Here is a 22,177-nt window from a genome sequence, read left to right on the forward strand (position 1 = left end):
TTCAGTCGTACGTTAGAACCAGCATTATCCACGAACTCTTCTTACTTAGACACACACACACGCACGCACACACACACACACACACACACACGCACGCACGCGCACGCACGCACGCACACACACAAACACACACAGACACACACACACGCACACACACACACAGACACACACACACACACACACAGACACACACACAGACACACACAGACACACACACACACACACACACACACAGACACAGACACAGACACACACACACACACACACACAGACACAGACACACACACACACGCAGACGCACACACACACACACACACAGACACACACACACACACACACAGACACACACACACACAGACGCGCACACACACACACACACACACACACAGACACACACACACACAACACACACACACACACAGACACAGACACAGACACACACAGACACACACAGACACACACAGACACACACACAGACACAGACACAGACACAGACACACACAGACACACACAGACACAGACACAGACACAGACACACACAGTCACACACAGACACACACACACACACACACGCACACACACACACACACACGCACACACACACACACACACGCACACGCACACACACACACACGCACGCACGCACACACACACACACACACACACACAGACACAGACACAGACACACACACAGACACACACACACACACACACAGACACACACACACGCACACACACACACACACGCACACACACACAGACACAGACACACACACAGACACACACACACACACAGACACACACACACGCACACACACACACACACACACACACACACACACACAGACACACACACACGCACACACACACACACACACACACACACAGGAGAACATGCAGATTCGAATGCTTTGGGTCCTGTATACAGTGGGAACAAAAGGGGCTGGTTCATGTTCCTCTCGTGCTAAAATATTTCATCGGGGCAATTGATCATTTGAATGGACCAGGTTTCCTATATCCATACTTTGCAACGCTCTTATTTAAATAATAATAAAGACAACGCTGCAAACATTATGGTCAAACACTGTTAAACTTCAAATACGTATTTTCAGGCCAAAGAACAAGGCAAGGTAGAGACGGAGGAGGTCATTTCCAAATTGGAGAAGGTACGACCTCGCACCGTGAACACAAAGTAGTTGTTTTAATCGACTCCCATTTAACTATTGTTTTGCTAATTTCTAGACAAACTCCGATCAGCAGAGCAGAATCCAGGACCTCCAGGAGAAGCTGACAAAGGTAGGCGGCGTTTGTTGTTGGAGAAAATTAATCATTCATAATAATTGCTCTTTGAAAAACTCTGAAAGCTCTGACCCCGATGACCTCCGTTTTTTCATTTTAATAAGCTGCTTCAAGCTTCCATTTACAGCGTGATTATTTCGGCGCTTTGCCTGGTTTAAAAAAATGATTTCAGTTCATGGAGTTTTTGCCTGGGAATACTTTTAATCCATTGTGTGGAGCATAACCAAAGCTTTTCAGGCTCTCAAATATTATAAATAAGCCTGACTCAGAGCTATTTCACATGGAGTGATTTATTTAGACAGATGCACATGCTATCGCTAATTACATCATCATAAAACCAGGAAAAATGACACTGTGCTGGGAGAAAACAGCTCTGAAAAACGCTCTGCTTGCACTTGATTTTGATGTTCAAATCTGTGACTAAATGCTTCCACGTTTGGCTTCATCTAGTCTCTCTCGATCCTGTCTGTCTTTTTGATTTAGCTCCCAGTGTAAATCATTAACCTGAATTACTCCTCTGCTTTTATCGTCTTCTGCTTTATGAGCCTCAGCGTCAGAGATGTACGAACCGCAATACAAAAAAGCTCCAAAAGGATTAAGTAGAAGGGACAAAGTAGTTTAACGTGAGCCTTACAGTCCTTCTTCCTGGTAAGACCAAATTCACACAAAGGATATTATTCATGTGGCGCTAAATCAAGTCCACGGTGTGACGTGTATAATCATATGCAATCTTATCACAGAGGACGAATGCCCCAGTTCCACAAGGCCTTTGATTATTTCTTTATTTAGTTGAATATAACAACCGCTGATGTGTAGAACATTTGCCGCTCCAGTCAGACGGTGATGAAGTGCAGTAATTATATATAATCGTGACTAATTGTGACTAATCGTACTCGTTATCTGGACTAAACACATACAAAAAAGACCTTAAGACTTTATATTTTATACTTTATTCTTCTGCAGGCGTTGAAGGCGAGTGCTGAGGCCACAGAGCTGGTCCAGTCTGTGAGAATGTCCAAAGATCGTCTGGAGAGGGACATGGAGCGTCTACAGAACAAAGAGGACTCCAGCGACAGCCTCCGACGACGGCTCAGGGAGACGGAGGTACAGCCCTGCAACCAAACACATGCACAGAAAACACATGTTCAGGATCATTTTGAGTCACTGTTTTCATTTAGTGGTGTTCAGAATACAGTTACTCTCCTAAAGTCAAAGGAATAACTGGCTGCACTTAGATTTAGGCTTCAAACTGCACAGTATTAGTGAGAAAATCAGGAAGAAAACAGTTCTTTCGTATGTGTGATTTTTCCTCAGTGATAAATAATTCATAACAAACAAACAAAGCTGTTTTAATCTTGTTTATTGCATTTTTTTTGCATATAATATAAAGCAACTGTAACAGAATACAATACAAAATACATTTTAATACAGGTATTCAGTATTCTGTAACTAAATACATTATAGTATACTTCCCAACACTGGATATAGCTGTGCTGCTATTAACACACAAAAGGCTGTTCTGTTTTCTATTACCGCCTGCTTTTAAAACAATACATAATACTGAATAACCTTGTTAAATATCAACTTCATTAATGCAGTAAGTTAATAAATAGAAACAATTAAAGGAGTGTAAACCAGAAACAAGGCTACAGGTAGACTGAATAAATACAACCATGTGTCATCTGACTTAAAAAAAAAAGATTATAAAACCAAAAACTGCCTTTAGTTTAGGATATGGATGAATAGATGGATAGATCTCAACTCTAGATTAAATTGTGTTGAAGTGTAATCTGCTCCTTGCATGATGGAAACGCTCCTCTGCTGTGGCTGGTCCACAGGATGGGAGGAAGACTTTGGAAAACCAGGTGAAGCGGCTGGAGATTGTAGAGCGACGTGAGGCTAAACTCAAAGATGAGATCCAAACCAAAGGCCAGCAGATCCAGCAGATGGGAGACAAGATTATGGTAACGCACTTTTGCTTTTTGTTCAGACCCTGGAGGAGGAGCTGAGGGCTAAAGTCATGACTGAGATGGGGCTGACTAACCATATACATCATCCAAGTGCTTTACAATGTTATTCCCGTCAATATTGGCTATTGGATCACTTGAATTGTGGAGTTTAGAGACAATTGAAATCATCTTGAGACCCGCACTTTGCACACTGATACCACACAGACCACAGACTAATGTCCATCAAACTGTTGAACGGGAATTCACTCCTATTATTCCGATTTGTCTCTTTTCTGTTTGCTTAATCCTCTTGTCTGGGAATCATTCAAAGCATGAACTTTCAACTTATCCATTCACATCCATAAATCTGCAAAATGATGAGTTTAGTGGCGAATGAATGTCTTCAGATGTGAATGTGCAGTGACTCAGTGTATTAAATGCTCATTATCGCTGCATTTTCTATGTTGGTGACACAAACAGGAGCAGAGCCAAAACTCGTTATTAGAGTCACATGGACCATCGTATGAAATGTAATCTAGGAATCCAAAAACACTCCCGTTTGGATTTAGGGCACGTTGGTGATGGTGGGTCGGGTCCAAACGCGCCTTCACTTTAATCTAATGTAAACGTCAGTGTGAGTACATGTTCTGCAGAACCGTGTCACATACTTTTGTATTTGCATCTTAATGGCAAAAATGATGCTCTGTGTGAACAAAGCAAGTCACAGATCATGAAACAACTCTTTGCTCAAGTGGAAACATTCAAGGCTCGATGGTGGAGCGGTTGGGACATGTCACATGTGCCGGGCCCCGGGTGCAGCCGGTCGCAGTGTTGTGAGTTTGATTCCTGACTGGCAGTTTGCTCCTCTCCTCCCTTTCTTCCAACCCACATTTTTCATCCACAAAATCTTTTTTTTAAATGCTTCTGTGGCGCTGCGTGCATTCGTGATTTCAAACGTCCTAAACAGCGCATGTGGGTGTAAACCAGGGGGGCACTGCCCACATGTTTTCAGCTCACAAGCTACTTTTATATTCAACAAAGCCCGAAGATCTATCTATAGATCTACATTATTTTATAATTTAGTATTATATTTATTGTCAGTATTAAACAGTTTTTTTTTTGTTTAACCATAATCAAGCTATAGAAACACAATGTAGGCGTTCATTAATAGTCTAATATTGTTTATCATATACAAAATGTGCAGTATAAAAAGGAGAGAGATAATCTGCTATTTAACTAGAGTCTAGTTAAATAATTAGACTGTTTACACTGTAAAATTAGGCATCTTTTTACCAGGTTTTTACCAGGTTGGTGTAATCTCTCATTCATTGTAGAAACATTCTGGACACTGAAAAACAAGATGTTTCAACTCAATCTCAATCTGCGGATCTAGTCTGAGAACTCAGATACTTATCCTACTCTGAGTAGGCCCTGCCCACTGGGCGGAGCCTCCTGATAATAGCCTGTCCTGTTTTTGTTCCACCTGAAACCACCCTAACTCTAACAGCTCTGTAATTGGCCATCAAGATCCTATTGTTCCCTGGCTGCATTTCCCTAATCACTGATGAGTACCTGATTAGCATCCCAAAGGCTTCAAAATGCTGCTTAACAATGTCAGAAGATTGAACCTTAAACCTCTATTTCTGTTTAAAGACAAATGGCCTCCTTTCAAACCATCTCTTCTTCTGCTTAGAATCTTCACCTCACTGTCTCACAGATTACACCATAGATGACTGTGCGATCACAAGACCCGCCCCCACAGATAAGACGAGCAGCTGCAGTGGCTCGCTGAGCCGTATTTTTAATGTGCACGTGTTAGGGTCCTAAAATGTAAGCCTAGTGGTTCGTGTTGGATTTGAACTCAGGTCGCTCATTGGTAGGACATGTGATTAAAAATATTGGGCTTCAGTTGCCAAAAAAAAATTTGATTAGCTCATTTATAAACCTAATTCAGTATAGTATAGATTTAATTGGCAAAAGTTTTACCTCAGATGTGCAGCTTCCTGTTTTCTGATTGATTTACGCAGATAGATGTGAACCAGCTGCTCCTAAACTTATCTATTTCACTAACCTTAACCATAACTCTGCTCCTAAACTTATCTATTTCACTAACCTTAACCATAACTCTGCTCCTAAACTTATCTATTTCACTAACCTTAACCATAACTCTGCTCCTAAACTGAACTATTTCACTAACTTTAACCATAGCTCTGCTCCTAAACTGAACTATTTCACTAACTTTAACCATAGCTCTGCTCCTAAACTTAACTATTTCACTAACTTTAACCATAGCTCTGCTGCTAAACTTAATTATTTCACTAACCTTAACTGTAGCCCTGTTCCACCACCAGAAAGTCTTAGTTTGAAGATTGTAAGTCACTTTGGCCACAGGGAAGGTCAAAGTCTGTCTGAAGCACTGTATGTTTTCCTAATATCTGACAGTGTTTCTCTAAATAAGCCCATGTGTTGTCCTCAGGAGCTGGAGGAGAACCTGAGGGAGACACAGTCCACGGCTCAGAGGCTGGAGACCCACCTGAAGCAGAAGGAGAAGCTCTATGAAGACAAGATAAAGGTGCTGTTTCACACAAGAGACACGCACGTTATTAAAGGCACCAGCCCTGGGATTGTTTTTATCCTGCTAAATCATCACATGAGCTCCACAAATCGACGTATTTACATCGTCTTTTTTTCTTCATGCATCTCATCCTCAATTAAAATAGAGGACTTTAATGTATTAGTTTCTCAGAATTAGAATTAAATGCATGTCCAATTGGAGGCTCATGGTATATGCTGTATATTACTTTTTGTAGACTGAGGAAGTGTAACTGTGCTGACTTTGGTTTGGACTGTTGCTGGGTCATCTCACGCCTTTTGTGCACGGTGTTAGCTGAAAGCTCTGTTGGTCGGTCTGTTGGTCGTCTGGAGCAGGTGCTGGAGGCCCAGATGAAGGCGGACATGGCCGACAAGGAGATGCTTGAGTCCAGTCAGAGCAAATATGAGGAGGAGGTGCGCGAGAAGTGCAGCGTCATCAGTGAACAGAAGGCGGTAAGAGCCCGAGCAGCTTGGCAATGACACACTTTCAAATTCAGCGCTTATCACACTGACATACATTCCCCTGGTATCGCTGTGAAGGCCAACTGGAGGTTCAGCGAAGTGCAATCTAACACTATACATGTAATACTAATGGACTAACAGACCAGAGGCTGAAGCTAATGCTGAGGCGCTGGACGTGAGTCAGCAAAACATCTTGTACGTTTACTATTACTATTGATGAACAGCTTTTAGAGACAAGTCACAAAACGGGAAACTCACGAAATTGTTGGCGTTTTGTCCGGGGCAAACTGTCCCAAAGCCCTCACCAAACGACATGTTCCTGAACCTAATCCTGACCTTAACTTGATGGTGATGCAACCAATGAATGCAGGAATGAATAAACTAATGAATAAACTTTAAGCTCCGCCCCAAGACTCTGAGACTGTGACTCTGACTGTGAGACTCAGTGTAGCAATAACTGATAAGCTATATTTGCATTTCTGGGACATAACAATGGGCTAATAGTGATTTAAAGTTTGCCGCCTGCATTTAAACTACATGTTTTGGTGGTTTGCGATTTGAGTAAATAAACACTCTAAACAAGAATTGTATTATTTGTTGAAGCACATCAAATAAAACTGGTGCAACGTCCTGTGATTATTATTAGGATATTTGTACACATTTCCCTGGTATAGACAGAAGATGTTTGTGAAAATATCTTGTTGCTTTCCCCCCCTATTTTGTTTAGACCATAAATGCCATGGACTCAAAGATGAACAGTCTGGAGCAGAGGATCGCCGAGCTGACCGAGGCCAACAAACTGGCAGCAAACAGCAGCATCTACACACAGAAGAACATGTAAGTCAGATCTGCATATAAGTGTAACGTCAAAAGACACTGGAATCCAAACTCCTGCCATGGACACAGTGAGTGGATACCTTTGGAGTGTTCTTCTGACAAACAGGGGAAAAGACAGATGACTCAAACTGAACCGACGATCGATTGAAATTCGTCCAAAGGAAATTATCGTTGGAGTGAAAACGCTGCTCTTCTGATGTTTTGCATGTTGTTCATCTGTTTGTTCACTCTCTGGGTTATGTTCTGTGTTCTATGTGTTTTTATGCATTTTATTTAAAACTCGGGGGGGGAAGACACACATGTAAACGGTGTCGGGAGGCAGGAAAACCAGCTGGTTCAAACTCACAAGCAGACATAATGGTAAAAGTGCTTTATAATATGTAAAAGTGTGTTTATTCACATTTATGGTCAAGGCAAGTGTTCAACCTCAATTTCCATTACAAAACCTTTTACATTGCTGTTCAGAAATGGACAAAAGCCGTAACAAAGTGATGTCAAGGTCAATTTCACCGCTATGAATGATACAACAAACACATTGGGGCCGTTTGTCTGGCGGCGCACTCTGGGATCGCGCCTCATCGAGATGTGTTCGCTGGCTGTTGTCAGGAAAGCCCAGGAGGAGATGATCTCGGAGCTCCGGCAGCAGAAGTTTTACCTGGAGTCTCAGGCTGGGAAACTGGAAGCCCAAAACGCCAAACTGGAGGAGCATTTGGAGAAGATGAGCCAACAGGAGCAGAGCAACAAGAGCCGAGTGCTGGAGCTGGAGACGCGGCTCCGAGAGGTAAGAGAGCGGGGGGGGATTCTCAGCAAACATGTCATGAAACGTGACAGGTAACATATGGTGTGATCATGGAGCGGTGGTGGAAGGCGTGTTTCATTATGTTACTTATGTAAAAGATAAGATAAGATAAGATATGCCTTTATTTGTCCACACATGGGGAAATCTCAGTGTTGCAACGCAGGTAGATACAGAGGGAAAGGACAGATAACTTATAGGAAGCTTTAAAAAAACACTCTTAATAGAAGAACTCTCAGAACCTCTCATTTTTTAATAAGGAATGGAGGGGAAAAAATAAAATAAAAATAGCTAGCATAAGAGAAAACAATGCTAACAATAATGGTAAAGTAAACAGTCTATTTACATCAGTTATATGCACATGAATATGACATTATTGCGTGTGAGTACTACAGTAACTGCACATGAATATGACAGTTTTGTACATGATAGTCAGTATTGCATATGGTTAAGTCAGTATTGCACATGGTTATGTCAGTATTGCACATGATAAAGTCAGTATTGCACATGATTAAGTCAGTATTGCAGTATTGCACATGGTTAAGAAGTCAGTATTGCACATGGTTAAGTCAGTATTGCACATGGTTAAGTCAGTATTGCACATGGTCAAGTCAGTATTGCACATGGTTATGTCAGTATTGCCCATGATAAAGTCAGTATTGCACATGATTAAGTCAGTATTGCACATGGTTAAGGGTTAAGTCAGTATTGCACATGGTTAAGAAGTCAGTATTGCACATGGTTTAGTCAGTATTGCACATGGTTAAGTCAGTATTGCTCATGGTTAAGTCAGTATTGCACATGGTTAAGAAGTCAGTATTGCACATGGTTAAGAAGTCAGTATTGCACATGGTTAAGTCAGTATTGCACATGGTTAAGTCAGTATTGCACATGGTTAAGTCAGTATTGCACATGGTTAAGTCAGTATTGCACTAAGTGGGGTGAATGTAGTCAAAAGTTGAAGTTGTACATTAAAAAATTGACTTGACAAAAAGGTTTGAAGAGTAAAATGTAAAAGTATTTCACACATATTTTGAGAACCGTTAAATGCTTTGATTTCGATGACAAATTGTGTCGGAGATTTTTGATCAACAAGTGAAATGTCACGGGGCGGTTCTGTCGTAAATGTCATCTCCTCTCTTTGCCACGGATCGACAATTTCCGACACTTTGTTTTAGTGAGGGTTGTTCTTATCGTGGTCTAAAGGTGCAAGTGAACAAGGGGAAGGCTTTAGTGTTGTGGTCGTAATCAGGAAACGGGCGTGAATCTGCATCGCATCAGAACAATATCAAATAAAACTGTTTGATTATCGCTTTTTTAAGATTTGGATTCAAGCTGGAAAAAACAAAGAGCAAACCATGCACAGATCAAACAGCAAAACCATTTCAATTTCAGCTGTTTTTCTTTCTTTTAGTGACCTCAGCGCTTGTGTCTGACTAATACCGCATGGGCCCTGTGCCACTCTAACTTCTCTGCTTCCGTAGATCGGTCTGGAGGACGAGGAGCAGAAGCAGGAGCTGAAGCGACAGGTGACGGATCTGACCCTGTCCCTCCAGGAGCGGGAGGGCCAGGCGACGTCGCTCCAGGCCGCACGCCACGCCCTGGAGGGGCAGCTGCAGCACGCCAAGACCGAGCTGGAGGAGACCACCGCCGAGGCCGAGGAGGAGATCACCGTGCTCAGGGTGAGGCGGGCGCTGCCGGCGGGAACAGCTGCAAGGTGTGTGTGATCGGACTCTGACGAGGTGTTCTGTGTTTTTCACGGCTGAAGGCGCACAGAGAGGAGATCCAGCGCAAGTACGACGCTCTGAGGGACAGCTGCGCGGTGAGTGTCATGTTCTACACCTGATGAACGAGATTGTACTTGTCTCTGCTTTAGCTGGCAATATGTCACAAGTGAGAGTATGTCGTGAATGTTGTTTTGAAGATGCACAACATTTTAATATTGAGCGTATCATTTATAGTAAAAAATGCTAGCAAAAAGAGCATATTAAAGGTACAAATTAAAAAAAAATTGTTGTAAACTTTGCAATAAGGGTACAGAGGGATATTTTTGCACTTTTGTAATACATTTGAAAGATTTTTCCAATTTTTCTGACGAATAAAGCACTATTAATATGTTAAAATACTTTGTAGTGTATAGTCTGACTAACGCTATCAGGACCATTGTATCAGTTTGTTTGTAGAGAATATAGCTATGCATTGCTACACAGCTCCATTGTACAACAAAATGCTAATTATTTCGACGGAACAGCTCAAAATCATAATAAATGTATTCAGTCAACATTCAGTGAACACTTAAAAACCCTTTTTGTGTTGGTTTTGCCCTTCTGGGACTTGTCAGAGTCTGACATTGAGACTTTACCACACAATGATGCAACTTGACATGTGATTTGTATTTTTGTCTCTCATCTGGGAAACGAAAACGTCAGCACAATTCAGATAAAGATGAAATTCTTTAACACATATTGGTCAAATCCGTCTGACACGCACATATGGAACATCACGCACTGTGGGACAAATACAGGTTCTCTTATATTTACGGACTAATATTCATCACACAAGTTGATGGTGCTCTTTTTACAGCTCATGCTAAGCTAACTTTGCAGCGTTACAGTTGATCTTAGAGTTCACAATCACGTGTCGACAGAGCTTTGTTCAAACCGCTCTCCATAGCAACCCTGTTTTAGATTTGCCATTTCAATCCAAGAAGAGTTGATTGAACAGATCATTATTGTTCCGCTTCAGGCTCAGGCCGCTGCTCATTTCACAGCTGTTCTCAACAATTTGAACACAGCCGATCCTTCTTGGGGCTCGGCAGCAGTTTTCTCTCAGCAATTCTGTCGCCAACACAAACAAATAGGAGTTATCCACACCGATCCCGCCGGAACAGACCGCGCACGGCCTCAGTCTCCCATCTCGACGAACAACAAGCCTCACGCCACTCGTTCCAAGATTATTTTCGTATTATTTTGCCTTCGCGGTCATCGTTTCTTCCAACTTCGCACGTTTCCCGATGCCAGTGACAGAGCTGGAGAATAGCACTCGTTATCTCTTTGCAAAATGACAGTCAAAAGGTGCAAAAAGTGGCCGGATATTTGTACGTGATGTCATTTTAATTACTTTTTTTACTTTAAACATTTAGAAAAGGTAATATTGGTGCTAATAATAAGAGAATGTAGAGTCACAAGTCGAAACGTAGGTCAGTACATATACAGTAGGTCAGGATATCGATGTTAGGAACAAAATTAGTCACCGATATGTTATTTATACCGGCTAATTAGGAACAAAACAGGTATGATATCAGCTTGAAATATTATAGTTCAATAATTGCTGCATGGAAGCTGTAAATGAGTCTATATGTGATGAGTTATGAGTGTTTTAGCTCATTTGTCTCCTCATAACTGCCCGTAACACACACAAACAACGCTCCTTTCTTCTTTGTCTGTTCATTTACCCTTACATGGCTATGACGCTGACAGTTCCACGACATTAAACTCTTCAACATCTTACAGCGGATGTCATAAGTTATAGTGACAAACTACAAGCGTTCCTGAGTTGGCATCAAAGTTATCTCACAGCACCGGCCCGAAAATGTGCAAAACAAAATGTCCCGCAGTATATTTAAAGACATTCGGGCCCCATTTTTCCTCCATTCCTCAAACTCCGCAGGCTTTAATTCCCCCCCCCCGACGAACCGCTTTGAATGACACGCATTGAGCCGCAGATGATCCGGACGTGAGTTAGTTACTTTCTGAGTGGCTCTATAGCTCCGTCTGACAGATGATTACAGTGAGCACAGACACTCGCCTCATCTCCTCTTCCTCCGCCCGCCTTAGACACGGAGAGGCTGCTGTCAGTCAAGCCCGGCTCCGAGAACAGCCGAGGATGCACAATGACTCTTCACACCGCCGCGCCTCGTCTGCTGTCAGCTTCCACTTGTGCACTTGTGGTCCCTGAAAGCCGACCGTGTCAATTAGGGCCGTGGTTGCTCAGTCGATTAATTGGTTGATGGGGTCGAGCAAGATGAATGATTTTATTGGTATTATAGAGATTTATATGCGCCGCAGCAGGAAGGAAAAAGGCTTGAAATATGTTAGTTTGGGAGTTTTGAGAGCAAATCATAAGCTTATTCTTCTTTTTTTACAATTAAATGTGCTGTGCTAGTTCTTTTCTGTATATTTGTGTGTATATTTTTGACAAATTCTCTTGAAATTGAGGATTCTTTATAGTTTTAAGAGCTTTTGCCAGCGCCACGCCTCTTTTTAGTCGACTACAGCTTTAGTATCAATTAGTTTATTATTCTCAGTGGTTTTTGATTTGCTACTGATGTAAAAGTACAGGTACAGGAGAAACATTGCGCTCAAGTAAAGGTAGCACATGAACAAAATCTAAAGTAAATGTTCTTTAAGTGTGAAACGTAAAAGTATATTTAAGTATATTTGAGAATGTCATGATTCTTATCAAGATTGATGTTGCTTTTTGGGCAACAGTAGTAATTAAAATACATTTCTTAATTTTTCTAGTGAATTTTATGTATTTTAGTTTTGTTTTTGTATCAAAGCCAGATTCTTTATGCACAATTCATACAAACATACTTTCTACTTTCCAGTCCAGTTCAGAAAGTACAGAAACCTAATCTCAATTGTATTGAAGTAAAAGTAAAAAGCATCCACTGTAAAAAAAAAAAAGATAAAAATAAAATACTTTACTTAAGTACAGTAATTTTACTTTTGTATTTCATTACTTTCCACCACTGATTATACTATATTACATTACTTATTACAAGTATTTATATTTGAAATAGTATTTTTGCTTTGCTCTCGTCAGTGTTGAGGATTCTTTTATTAGATTCAGCCTCTTGTTCAAAAGTACATGTTATTTCTACGTCGTTGCACATCACTTTGTTTCAGTAATTCAAGCTTTCAGCATGAATATTACACAGTGCACCTTTAATAATTGATCAAGACCTCAGAGACTGTTCACAGTTTTGTAGTGGATAAGTAAGTAGCTCTTGTTCTCTGATCACAGCTGTAACATTCTCTTTCCCTTTCACTCGGGCTGATTGAAGGAACACATGTGCTGATGAACAATTAGGCACTCGACGTTTTATAAAAGAAAAGGAGCTCAGACTTAGTGCATGGATAATTGCAGCATAATGTCACCGACCCAGATATGTGAATCATGTGAAAATGTGGAGAAGAGTGAATACTGTGGGTCTGCAGTACGTGGATGGTGTATGTTGTTGAGCAGAGAAATGGAATGATTACATTATATGACATTATGTCCAATACAATGCTAAGTATATCTGCATTCGGCACATACATTCAAATTGTAGCTTGCTCTTCTTTGGGAACAAGGGAACCACCTGATGACATCAGCTGGTGGAACAGTGCACTTTGAGCTCTTGAGAAGAAGATGCACAGGATATATACAGGATTACTTTAACAAGCACGTATAAAATAGTCCAAGTATGTATTATTTGTCATGAAGTAACAACATTAAACATGGTCAAGAGGCAATTTAGTATAGATCTAGTATAAGTGTGACACTTTTGCTGTATTAGTAGCATTTGTAGCATGCTATTAGTATTTTAACTTTTGCCATTTGGGTGTAAGCGAGTTGTTTAGTCGCCTTAGTGCTCCGGAGCAAAGAGAGCACCACCCGAACTGCCCCGTTCTCACCCCTTTAGTTCCTGCTGACCTTTTGCGTGTTTGCGTTTGCAGGTGATCACAGACCTGGAGGAGCAGCTGACCTCACTGTCCCAGGAGAACGCAGAGTTGAACCGACAGAATTTTTACCTGTCCAAACAGCTGGACGATGCCACAGACGAGAGAGAGGCTCATCTGCAGCTCAGCCAGGAGGTGGACCAGCTCAGGAGGGAGGTGGCTGACCGCGAAATGCACCTCAACAACCAGAAACAGGTCAGTGTTTTATCTAGAGTCATACCTGTCTCAGGAGTGAAATTAATTCAACATATGACCATTTTAAGAAAACATCCTTGAAGAGACTCAGGACTCGGACTCAGGCCCGAAGTCACTGGGATAGGGTCCAGTCACCCACGACCCCGAAAGGGAACAAGCGGTAGAAAATGGATGGATGGATGGATCCTTGAAGAGTGAAGACAGTGTGCTGGGAGTCTGCTTAAATTTCAGTGAAGTCCCTTTCCTCCCACGCACCTGTCGCCTAGTCAGATATGCAGAGTTCACCCAAGAAACGTATTCAAATATATCACCTGTCTGTTACCAGCAGCCATCCCAATCACACAAAATGTTCCGTAGTGTGGCATTAAACACTTATCTACCTCCATGTCATGACAAGCACACGTTACAGATCAGATCTGTGGAGCGGTGACTCAACTCCCAGTAAGGAGTTTTTTTCATTTAACCTTTATTTAACCTCAGTGTTCAACGTGTTCACCTAATACATGGAATAAATAAGTTGAATGCCATAATGTAAAACAGTCTTGTCATCAGAATTATCTTAAAAACATTGTCCACCAGGGCTTTCGTTAAAACCACTATTTACTGTGCTACTTACACACAGCATATGGAAATTTAAAGCGTTCCAAATATAGAATGTGTCATTTGGTTGCTATTTCTAACCTGAGTCAGACTGAGTTTGCTCCTACTCGTTTTCTCTTACGCGCACATGTATCAACAGCGGTGACAGCGGTGACCTAGACAGGCTGATGCTGTTGGTGTTAAACGTAAATCCAGCTCCGAGATGATGCTGAAGAGGAGGCTGGGCTCAGAGTGATGCATCGTGGGAGGATGGGTGTGTGGGTGTCCAGTCGCCCGCGCTGCCTCAGGTCGTTGTGTAACCAGCTCAAGTCATAGACGAGGGACGAGTGGGCGGCGTGTGTCATCACTTCACTCCCAGGTCGAGGTGGTGTGGACTTCAGAAGGCTGCGGTGCTGGAGGAGCTATAATTAGGTGTTTGTACTGGTCCAACGCAGCGATATGAGAAATTAAAGCAGTTTTGTGTGGGCATCAAAAGAGGAAGCAAAAATGTGCATAAAATGGTTGGTGTTTGTCAGAATAAGTCCGAACGAAAAGCCTAAAACTATTTGTGCAAGTCAACTTTCTTTTTAAACAAGGACAGTGATTTTGGCAGGGCGTTAGCGTTAGCACTGGAGCTAAAGTTAAAGCTGAAGTCGGTGCAGGGTGGGAGTAAACAATAAGGCCATAATGTTTGTCCAATGCAGAATTGTGTGGAGGCTGAAAGTCTTTTGTATATTTAGCTGGAATGTGTTTGTTGCTCTGTGTTTGCATTTTATAAACATTAAAGGACAGTATCTAACGTTATCATGTTCATATCAAAGTTGTTTCCAGCCAGCATCTTTCTCCTCCAGTCCATCAGTTTGTGCACATTACATCTCGTCCGAAATTCGTATAACTTTTTAAAATGATGAACTCGGTCCGCTCTCGTGGGCGGCACCAGTAGTTCTGTTGCTATAGTTACTCAAATGTAGGGCAGGTGCTGACAAACAGCAACAAATAGTGAAGCGTTTTTTTACCAGAAGGGAAGATTTGAGCTTTGTCTAATGCAATAGCAAGTATTCCATTTGTTTGTGGCGCATTTGCCCACGGAGCCGAAACGCTGACCAATGCACTCTGTTGTTGTGTCCTTGGGCAAGACACGACACTCGACTAAAGGGGACAAAGGAGCGAATCTAGCAAAAGCTCTTGAAAATGTTCAGTAGCTCTAAGATCTGACCATGTATCTGAGCCAAACTGCACTCACAAGAACACAACTGCACTGTATTCCATGTGAAAGTACGTATACATGTGTAAAAAGGCATGAATCACTGCAAAGTCTTCAGCTAACTCACTCCATGTCTTCTCTTTTCTGCTGTTGTCTCATAAAAATCCTTATCATTCAAATTTTGGTCGACTAAAACGCCATTGATTGATAAATCGACTAAACGACTAAAAGCCAATGGCCTTGCTTGTTATTACGGCCGTCAAAAGTATCGAAAAATCAGATACTTATACATACTAAAACTACTATGAAAACTAGATACTCCTTTGAACAAGTATCAATACTAAAAAAAAAATCAATAACAGGAAAAAGTTTAAAAATTATATTGAGCTTTATCAGACGTTTATTAATACTATGTTTATTAAAGAAAGTAGTATTATTTTGTGTTGAAAAGGTTTAAAACATAACCATTTATCATCGTTAAGGTTTAAAAATCTGTATTAAAAATAGAGTTTACTGTATTCCTTTGTATCGAAATCCAGTTTGACATTTTAGCACCGAGTCGACGCTACTTGTTATTATTATAAAACACCTTTCTATTGTTGGACATGGATTTGGTGGCCGTCTCGCTGCAGAACCTTGAGACCCTGAAGACCACGTGCACGATGCTGGAGGAGCAGGTGATGGAGCTGGAGTCCCTGAACGACGAGCTGCTGGAGAAGGAGCGCCAGTGGGAGGCCTGGAGGTCGACTCTGGAGGAGGAGAAGAGCCAGGCCGAGAGACGAGTGCGAGACGTGCAGAGGCTGCTGGACACCGAGAAACAAAACAGGTCCGTCATTTACACACGTAGAGGAGCCATGCCACCATATTACATATTAGTGTTAGAAAAAACATTATGATTTAACGATTATTCAAGATTACTGAGACCAAAAGACGTTTTTCTTTCATTCCCATTGTCTCAACACGTGACCAGTTTTTTAAAATGAATTAATCTGAATGACAAAATTAAGTAAATGTGACAGAAACAGGCAGATAAAGAAGGTCGTAACATTTAACATCTATTTTTAACAACAGACTGAATTAAAACCACTTAAAATTGCTTCTAAAATTGTCACGATTATACATTTTTGTGGTTAATAAAATTATATTGTGACCTTTATATTAATGATTATTGTTTAACCTAATAATCTTGACATCCATAATCCTGACAAAAACATTTTCAGGTAATTCTTGGTGTTTCACTGTGAGAAATATACACATCAGATAATGCATGTATATATTTACAGGAATATCTTATAGGATTTAAGTCTTAAATAGCATAATACAATAGACCTTTGCGATTGTTTCTGCTCCAGTTGCTGTTCTCAAAACAGAATAACTGCATTTTTTCATATTTAACAGACTCACTCAAGTATTTTTCAACTGTCGCACGGATGTTTATTGTGTTGCGTCTGAACCATGGTCTCTAAATCCTTTGAAAAATACTCCTCTCCTACATTTCTTTATTCGTGTCCTCCATGTCTTACCAGGCTTCGTGCGGAACAGCGCAACTCGGAGTCCCGTCAGGCGGTGGAGCTGGCGGTGAAGGAGCACAAGTCTGAGATCTTGGCTCTGCAGCAGGCGCTGAAGGACCAGAAACTGAAGACTGAGAGTCTCGCTGACACTGTGAGAAGTTACGCTTTCATTATTCACCCTTCAGACTCGGAGAATGCATAACAATCCCTCTGTCTCCGCAGCTGAACGACCTGGAGAAGAAGCACGCCATGTTGGAAATGAACGCCCGCAGTTTACAGCAAAAGCTCGAAAGTGAGCGGGACCTCAAGCAGAGACTTCTGGAAGAGGTAATGCTGACATGTCCTCTCCAAACTGTGACTCACTCCGATGTTCTGTAACGAGTTTTAAGCTTTAAAGTTTCGGCTTCATTGAACAAGCCTTCACAGACCTTTTCACACTGCTGATTTCTAAAGTGTTGCCTTTGAGTTATGACTATGACCTGCTTAAGAAAATCAGCCCCTAATTATGAACTAATGAACAGGTACTATACTCTTAAGTGTATGTTCAGACATTTCTCCTCTTTATAGAACGATGAACTGAATGTCAAACAAGTCTCAAAGCTGTGTCTCTTGCCATTTCCCGGGGGGTTTGTTTGGGCACAAGAATCTCATGAGGCAAAGTCACGTCTTTCCTTCAGTAAGTGTTATTTTCCTCCTCAGCAAGAGAAGCTGCAGCAGCAGATGGATGCCCAGAAGACCCACATCTTCCGTCTGACGCAGGGCCTTCAGGACGCGCTGGACCAGACCGACCTCCTGAAGACCGAGAGGACGGACCTGGAGTACCAGCTCGAGAACATACAGGTCTCACATAATTACTCTTGTTAATTAGTAGTAACTTGAAAATCTGTATCGCTACAATTGTCACAAAAATGATTACGACGCAATATGACCAAAATATATGGAATATGGAATGTGCTTGTAGCTGACCATTATAGTATGTAGCTTATGTTGTCATATCTAAATAAGTGAAGTTGAGACAGTTAAAAGTTCCTCCAGCAGTAACATTCTGCTCCTTTTGAGATACTTTTAAACTGCAGTCCTGTGGCAGTCCTAATGTCCCAGCGGTTTGTTTCAAAGTGAACTGCGCTCCTCGGCCCTCCTTGTGGCCCTCCCCCTCCGTCCCGCCTGTGCCCTTTGTGTTAATGAAGTGTTAGAGGTGAAATTGATGGCAGTAGTGATGTTCACTAGCTCCACCTGCAGGCTGTGTACTCCCATGAGAAGGTCAAAATGGAGGGCACCATCACGCAGCAGACCAAACTCATCGACTTCCTCCAGGCTCAGGCCCACGGCGGCTCCAAGAAGAAGAAGGTCAGGGGCTCTTCTGTTTTATGGACAGTATGGACTTATGTTAAAGAACCGTGTGTGTGTGTGTGTGTGTGTGTGTGTGTGTGTGTGTGCGTGCGTGCGTGCGTGTGCGTAGTTTATTTTTAATATTTATTTTTTGTATTTATTTTGAGTATTTATTTATTTATTTTTAGTATTTATTTATTTATTTTTAGTATTTATTTATTTAGGGTCAATATTATTTTTTTGTATTTATTTATTTAGGGTTAGTATTTATTTGTATTTATTTATTCATTTGAATTGAGCCCGTTTTAGTTTTGACGTAGACTTGGTTTGATTGATTTGGTCAAATGTTGTGGTCGTGAATGTGAACCCTAAGATTATTAACTGTAGAAATCGGTGGACATTCAAACAAAACATCAAAATGAAGGGGAAAAGGATTCATAACAACTTTAAATATGAGAAAAGTAAACCATAACAAAAATCCCACACGTATATTCTGGATCTTTCTATCTAGGGTCTGTTTGGTCGTCGCAGAGAGGACATCTTGGCGGCGATGGCGGCGCAGGCCCAGGCCCAGGCTCAAGCCCAGGGGCAGGGGCAGGCCTCAGCAGCGCCCTCTGCCACTCCTGTCCCACTGCAGTACAGCGACATGAAGTCTGCCCTGGACAAAGAACGTTCTCGCTGCTCTGACCTGGAGGACGCTCTGCAGAAGATGAGGGCTGAGCTAAGATCCCTTCGAGAGGAAGGTGAGCGCCAGGTTTTGTCACATTAAAGTAACAGATTGGACGACTCCGTTTACTAAGATTCTGCTAAACACGTTACAGATTATATCCCAGTTTGCCGTGTTTTAGCTTTATAATATTACTTTGTAGCTGTAAATCATGACATCACACTAGGAATTTTCTTCTTCTTCCTCTTCCTCTTTTTCTTCCTCTTCTTCTTCCTCTTCTTCTTCCTCTTCTTCTTCCAATCCCCCTCTAATGTCACTGTGATTATTATGTCACAAATAAATATTTTGTTGAATATTGTAATGATTACAGAAAATGCCTGCTGATTTTCAAAATATTTTTCATATTTGCTCCTTAAGGTGTAAAACTATTCTCTTTATTTACCGCAGGTGTTATAAATAATCATCATAAAAACATCACAGCGTCATTAAGGTCATTTACAGTCCATTTGCTTCGTGCCTTCAGCAGCATAATCGTTCCCTAAACACTGCCGCTCGTGCAAAGTGCTTTCACTGCATGTTCATTCCAGCCTGAACATTAGAGACCCTCAAACCTCCTTGTTCTCTCCAGCCATCCAGTACAAAGACCACAGCCCGAACCCGTCGTCCCGTCAGCAGATGATCATGACGTCGATGGTGAAGTCCCCTGAACACCAGCAGGGCCCCAGTCTGAACCCCTCCAGCTCGGGCCGCAGGAAGGACGCAGCCACTCCAGAGGGTCAGTCTGAGACAACGACAACCAAAGGCATTAACAGTTTTTTCATATTAAGCACCATTTTTGATTTAACACTGTACGGGCAATGTTAGTGAGACAGGACACAGTCTGAAGCAGGGATGTCACGATATCTAACGCTAGTGTCACGGTTATTGCGAGGAAACACAACACGATTCCACGTTTGTTCAGGATGACTGAGAACGTGACCAAACACAACAGTGAAATGTTTAATTCTCTCTCGTTCCCGTTGTCTATAATTCCTCAGTTTGTGACCAGCTTCGCGAAATGGAACTTTCTGAATGACAAAATAAAAAACGTGACCAAAAAAACACCTGGAATAAAAAGTACAAGCTCTATTTTATGGAGTACAGACTGAATTTTCCTTCTATTATATGTTTTTTTTCTTCAGCTTTTACTATTATATTGTGACTTGAATAATCCTGACAAGTCTGAAGCAAAGGAGCCCCAAACCAAGTCACATTTTTAGAAGATTTAGTCCTTGCCCCAGTCCAAAGAAGTTATCGTCATGTTAAGCAAGGCCTAAAACATAAAGTGCATGCACCGTTGTCCTCAAAGCGAACAGGCCTAGGTCACTGATGGAGCTCTTTGTATATTTTCTCTTCCGCACATCTCTCAGAAAGAAGGAGAGTCACTTTTGAAAGTAAGTTTCCCCAACCTCACGGGCACAGTTTGGTCTCTTCTCCTTTTACCTCATCCACATCTTCAAAAGGCCAGATTTTAAAAGCTCTGCACTCAAAATGTTCCATAACACCAGAAAGGATCATTTATTTCTCTTTTGTAGTGCATAGTTTAAGAAATCTGAAGCTTTTTTTGATATAATTTGCTGAAGCTTGGTCCACCTGATTGTCGTCTCCTCAATAATCACAAGCACGTAACCTTCATGTGAACTGCCTTGCAATGTTTATGACTTAAACAAAGCGCTGTAACAATTCAACTCAAGGTCGCTCTTGATGCAATTACATTCCTTTCCTTCCTCAAACTCATGGTTCTTCTAACTTTTGCATGTGTAGAGCATGTATGAAGAGGTGTTTATTACATCTACATAATTTGACTCAATAAATATTTTCTATTCATTTACAGCAGTGGGAGCAAAGCACACGCTCAGTTTCCGCTTTGGCAGTGGCTTGTTATGCATTTTACTCATCAACTCCTGAAAGGGTAATTGTGTTGCTTCCTGGTTGTTTCCAGAGTACAGCCGGCGCCTGAAGGACAGTCAGAGGGACAGGGACAGAGAGCGTGTCCACCACAACAACACGGCTCACCGCTTCACTGTGGGGCTCAACATGAGAGCCGCCAAATGCACCGTGTGTTTGGACACGGTGCATTTCGGACGACAAGCCGCCACCTGCCTCGGTAATGATCATGTCTTACCACTAAAGCGTCACAGTCACCTTTACTAAGCTAAAATGAAAATAATATAATACATGTAGAGTGTAAGTAGAACAACAGTGCAAAACTGGCAGTGCAACGGCAAGTGTTCTTGTGGCAAGAGGTTCTGGTCTGAATGAACCGTAGCCTCCTGAGGGGAGTGGCCTCCTGCCTGAGGGGAGCGGCCTCCTGCCTGAGGGGAGTAGCCTCCTGCCTGAGGGGAGTGGCCCCCCTGCCTGAGGGGAGCGGCCTCCTGCCTGAGGGGAGTGGCCCCCCTGCCTGAGGGGAGCGGCCTCCTGCCTGAGGGGAGCGGCCTCCTGCCTGAGGGGAGCGGCCTCCTGCCTGAGGGGAGCGGCCTTCTGCCTGAGGGGAGCGGCCTCCTGCCTGAGGGGAGCGGCCTCCTGCCTGAGGGGAGCGGCCTCCTGCCTGAGAGGAGCGGCCTCCTGCCTGAGGGGAGTGGCCCCCCTGCCTGAGGGGAGCGGCCTCCTGCCTGAGGGGAGTGGCCCCCCTGCCTGAGGGGAGCGGCCTCCTGCCTGAGGGGAGCGGCCTCCTGCCTGAGGGGAGTGGCCTCCTGCCTGAGGGGAGCGGCTCAAACAGTCCATAGACCCGTCCTGGAGACGGACGGGTCCTGGAGAGACGGAGATTCACTATTTAAGTCTAGCATAACTACAACTAAAATAGGGTGACTTAGAATTTATTTTTTAATTCTCTTTAATTATAAAATATATGGACATACCTCAGTCAATGCTCAATCTCTCCAGATCTTTTAAAACAAATGCTTTTATTATCAGTGTTATTTTGGTCAGTACAGTACTTCAGTACTTGTTAATGGACATACATGATGCATAAGCTGTAAACACACCGGACTAT

At 42.3% G+C, this 22,177-nt stretch overlaps 1 protein-coding gene across 10 annotated transcripts in view; it reads left to right on the forward strand.

Annotated features, from left to right (window-relative positions):
* The window catches only part of citb (citron rho-interacting serine/threonine kinase b), a 55,634-nt gene that overhangs the window by 13,695 nt on the left and 19,762 nt on the right, over nucleotides 1–22,177 (forward strand). For 2 of the 10 annotated variants that reach the window (XM_072432830.1, XM_072432835.1), the window contains exons 5-24: nucleotides 1,113–1,166; nucleotides 1,243–1,296; nucleotides 2,263–2,403; nucleotides 3,138–3,263; nucleotides 5,725–5,820; nucleotides 6,177–6,293; nucleotides 7,030–7,139; nucleotides 7,746–7,920; nucleotides 9,420–9,617; nucleotides 9,704–9,757; nucleotides 13,659–13,856; nucleotides 16,272–16,465; nucleotides 17,166–17,301; nucleotides 17,373–17,477; nucleotides 17,850–17,990; nucleotides 18,378–18,497; nucleotides 18,991–19,222; nucleotides 19,775–19,921; nucleotides 20,556–20,579; nucleotides 21,128–21,292. In XM_072432830.1, coding sequence (XP_072288931.1) covers nucleotides 1,113–1,166; nucleotides 1,243–1,296; nucleotides 2,263–2,403; nucleotides 3,138–3,263; nucleotides 5,725–5,820; nucleotides 6,177–6,293; nucleotides 7,030–7,139; nucleotides 7,746–7,920; nucleotides 9,420–9,617; nucleotides 9,704–9,757; nucleotides 13,659–13,856; nucleotides 16,272–16,465; nucleotides 17,166–17,301; nucleotides 17,373–17,477; nucleotides 17,850–17,990; nucleotides 18,378–18,497; nucleotides 18,991–19,222; nucleotides 19,775–19,921; nucleotides 20,556–20,579; nucleotides 21,128–21,292 — 2,587 coding nt within the window. Of the gene's footprint in view, nucleotides 1–1,112; nucleotides 1,167–1,242; nucleotides 1,297–2,262; nucleotides 2,404–3,137; nucleotides 3,264–5,724; nucleotides 5,821–6,176; nucleotides 6,294–7,029; nucleotides 7,140–7,745; nucleotides 7,921–9,419; nucleotides 9,618–9,703; nucleotides 9,758–13,658; nucleotides 13,857–16,271; nucleotides 16,466–17,165; nucleotides 17,302–17,372; nucleotides 17,478–17,849; nucleotides 17,991–18,377; nucleotides 18,498–18,990; nucleotides 19,223–19,774; nucleotides 19,949–20,555; nucleotides 20,580–21,127; nucleotides 21,293–22,177 lie in introns of all 10 variants that reach the window. The other 8 variants (XM_072432832.1, XM_072432836.1, XM_072432829.1 and 5 more) reach the window with 5 other exon arrangements.

The sequence above is a fragment of the Eucyclogobius newberryi genome, unplaced genomic scaffold (assembly GCF_026437365.1).
Source record: "Eucyclogobius newberryi isolate DKJ021-1_F unplaced genomic scaffold, fEucNew1.0.hap1 SCAF_6, whole genome shotgun sequence".
Classification (NCBI taxonomy): Eukaryota; Metazoa; Chordata; class Actinopteri; order Gobiiformes; family Gobiidae; genus Eucyclogobius; species Eucyclogobius newberryi.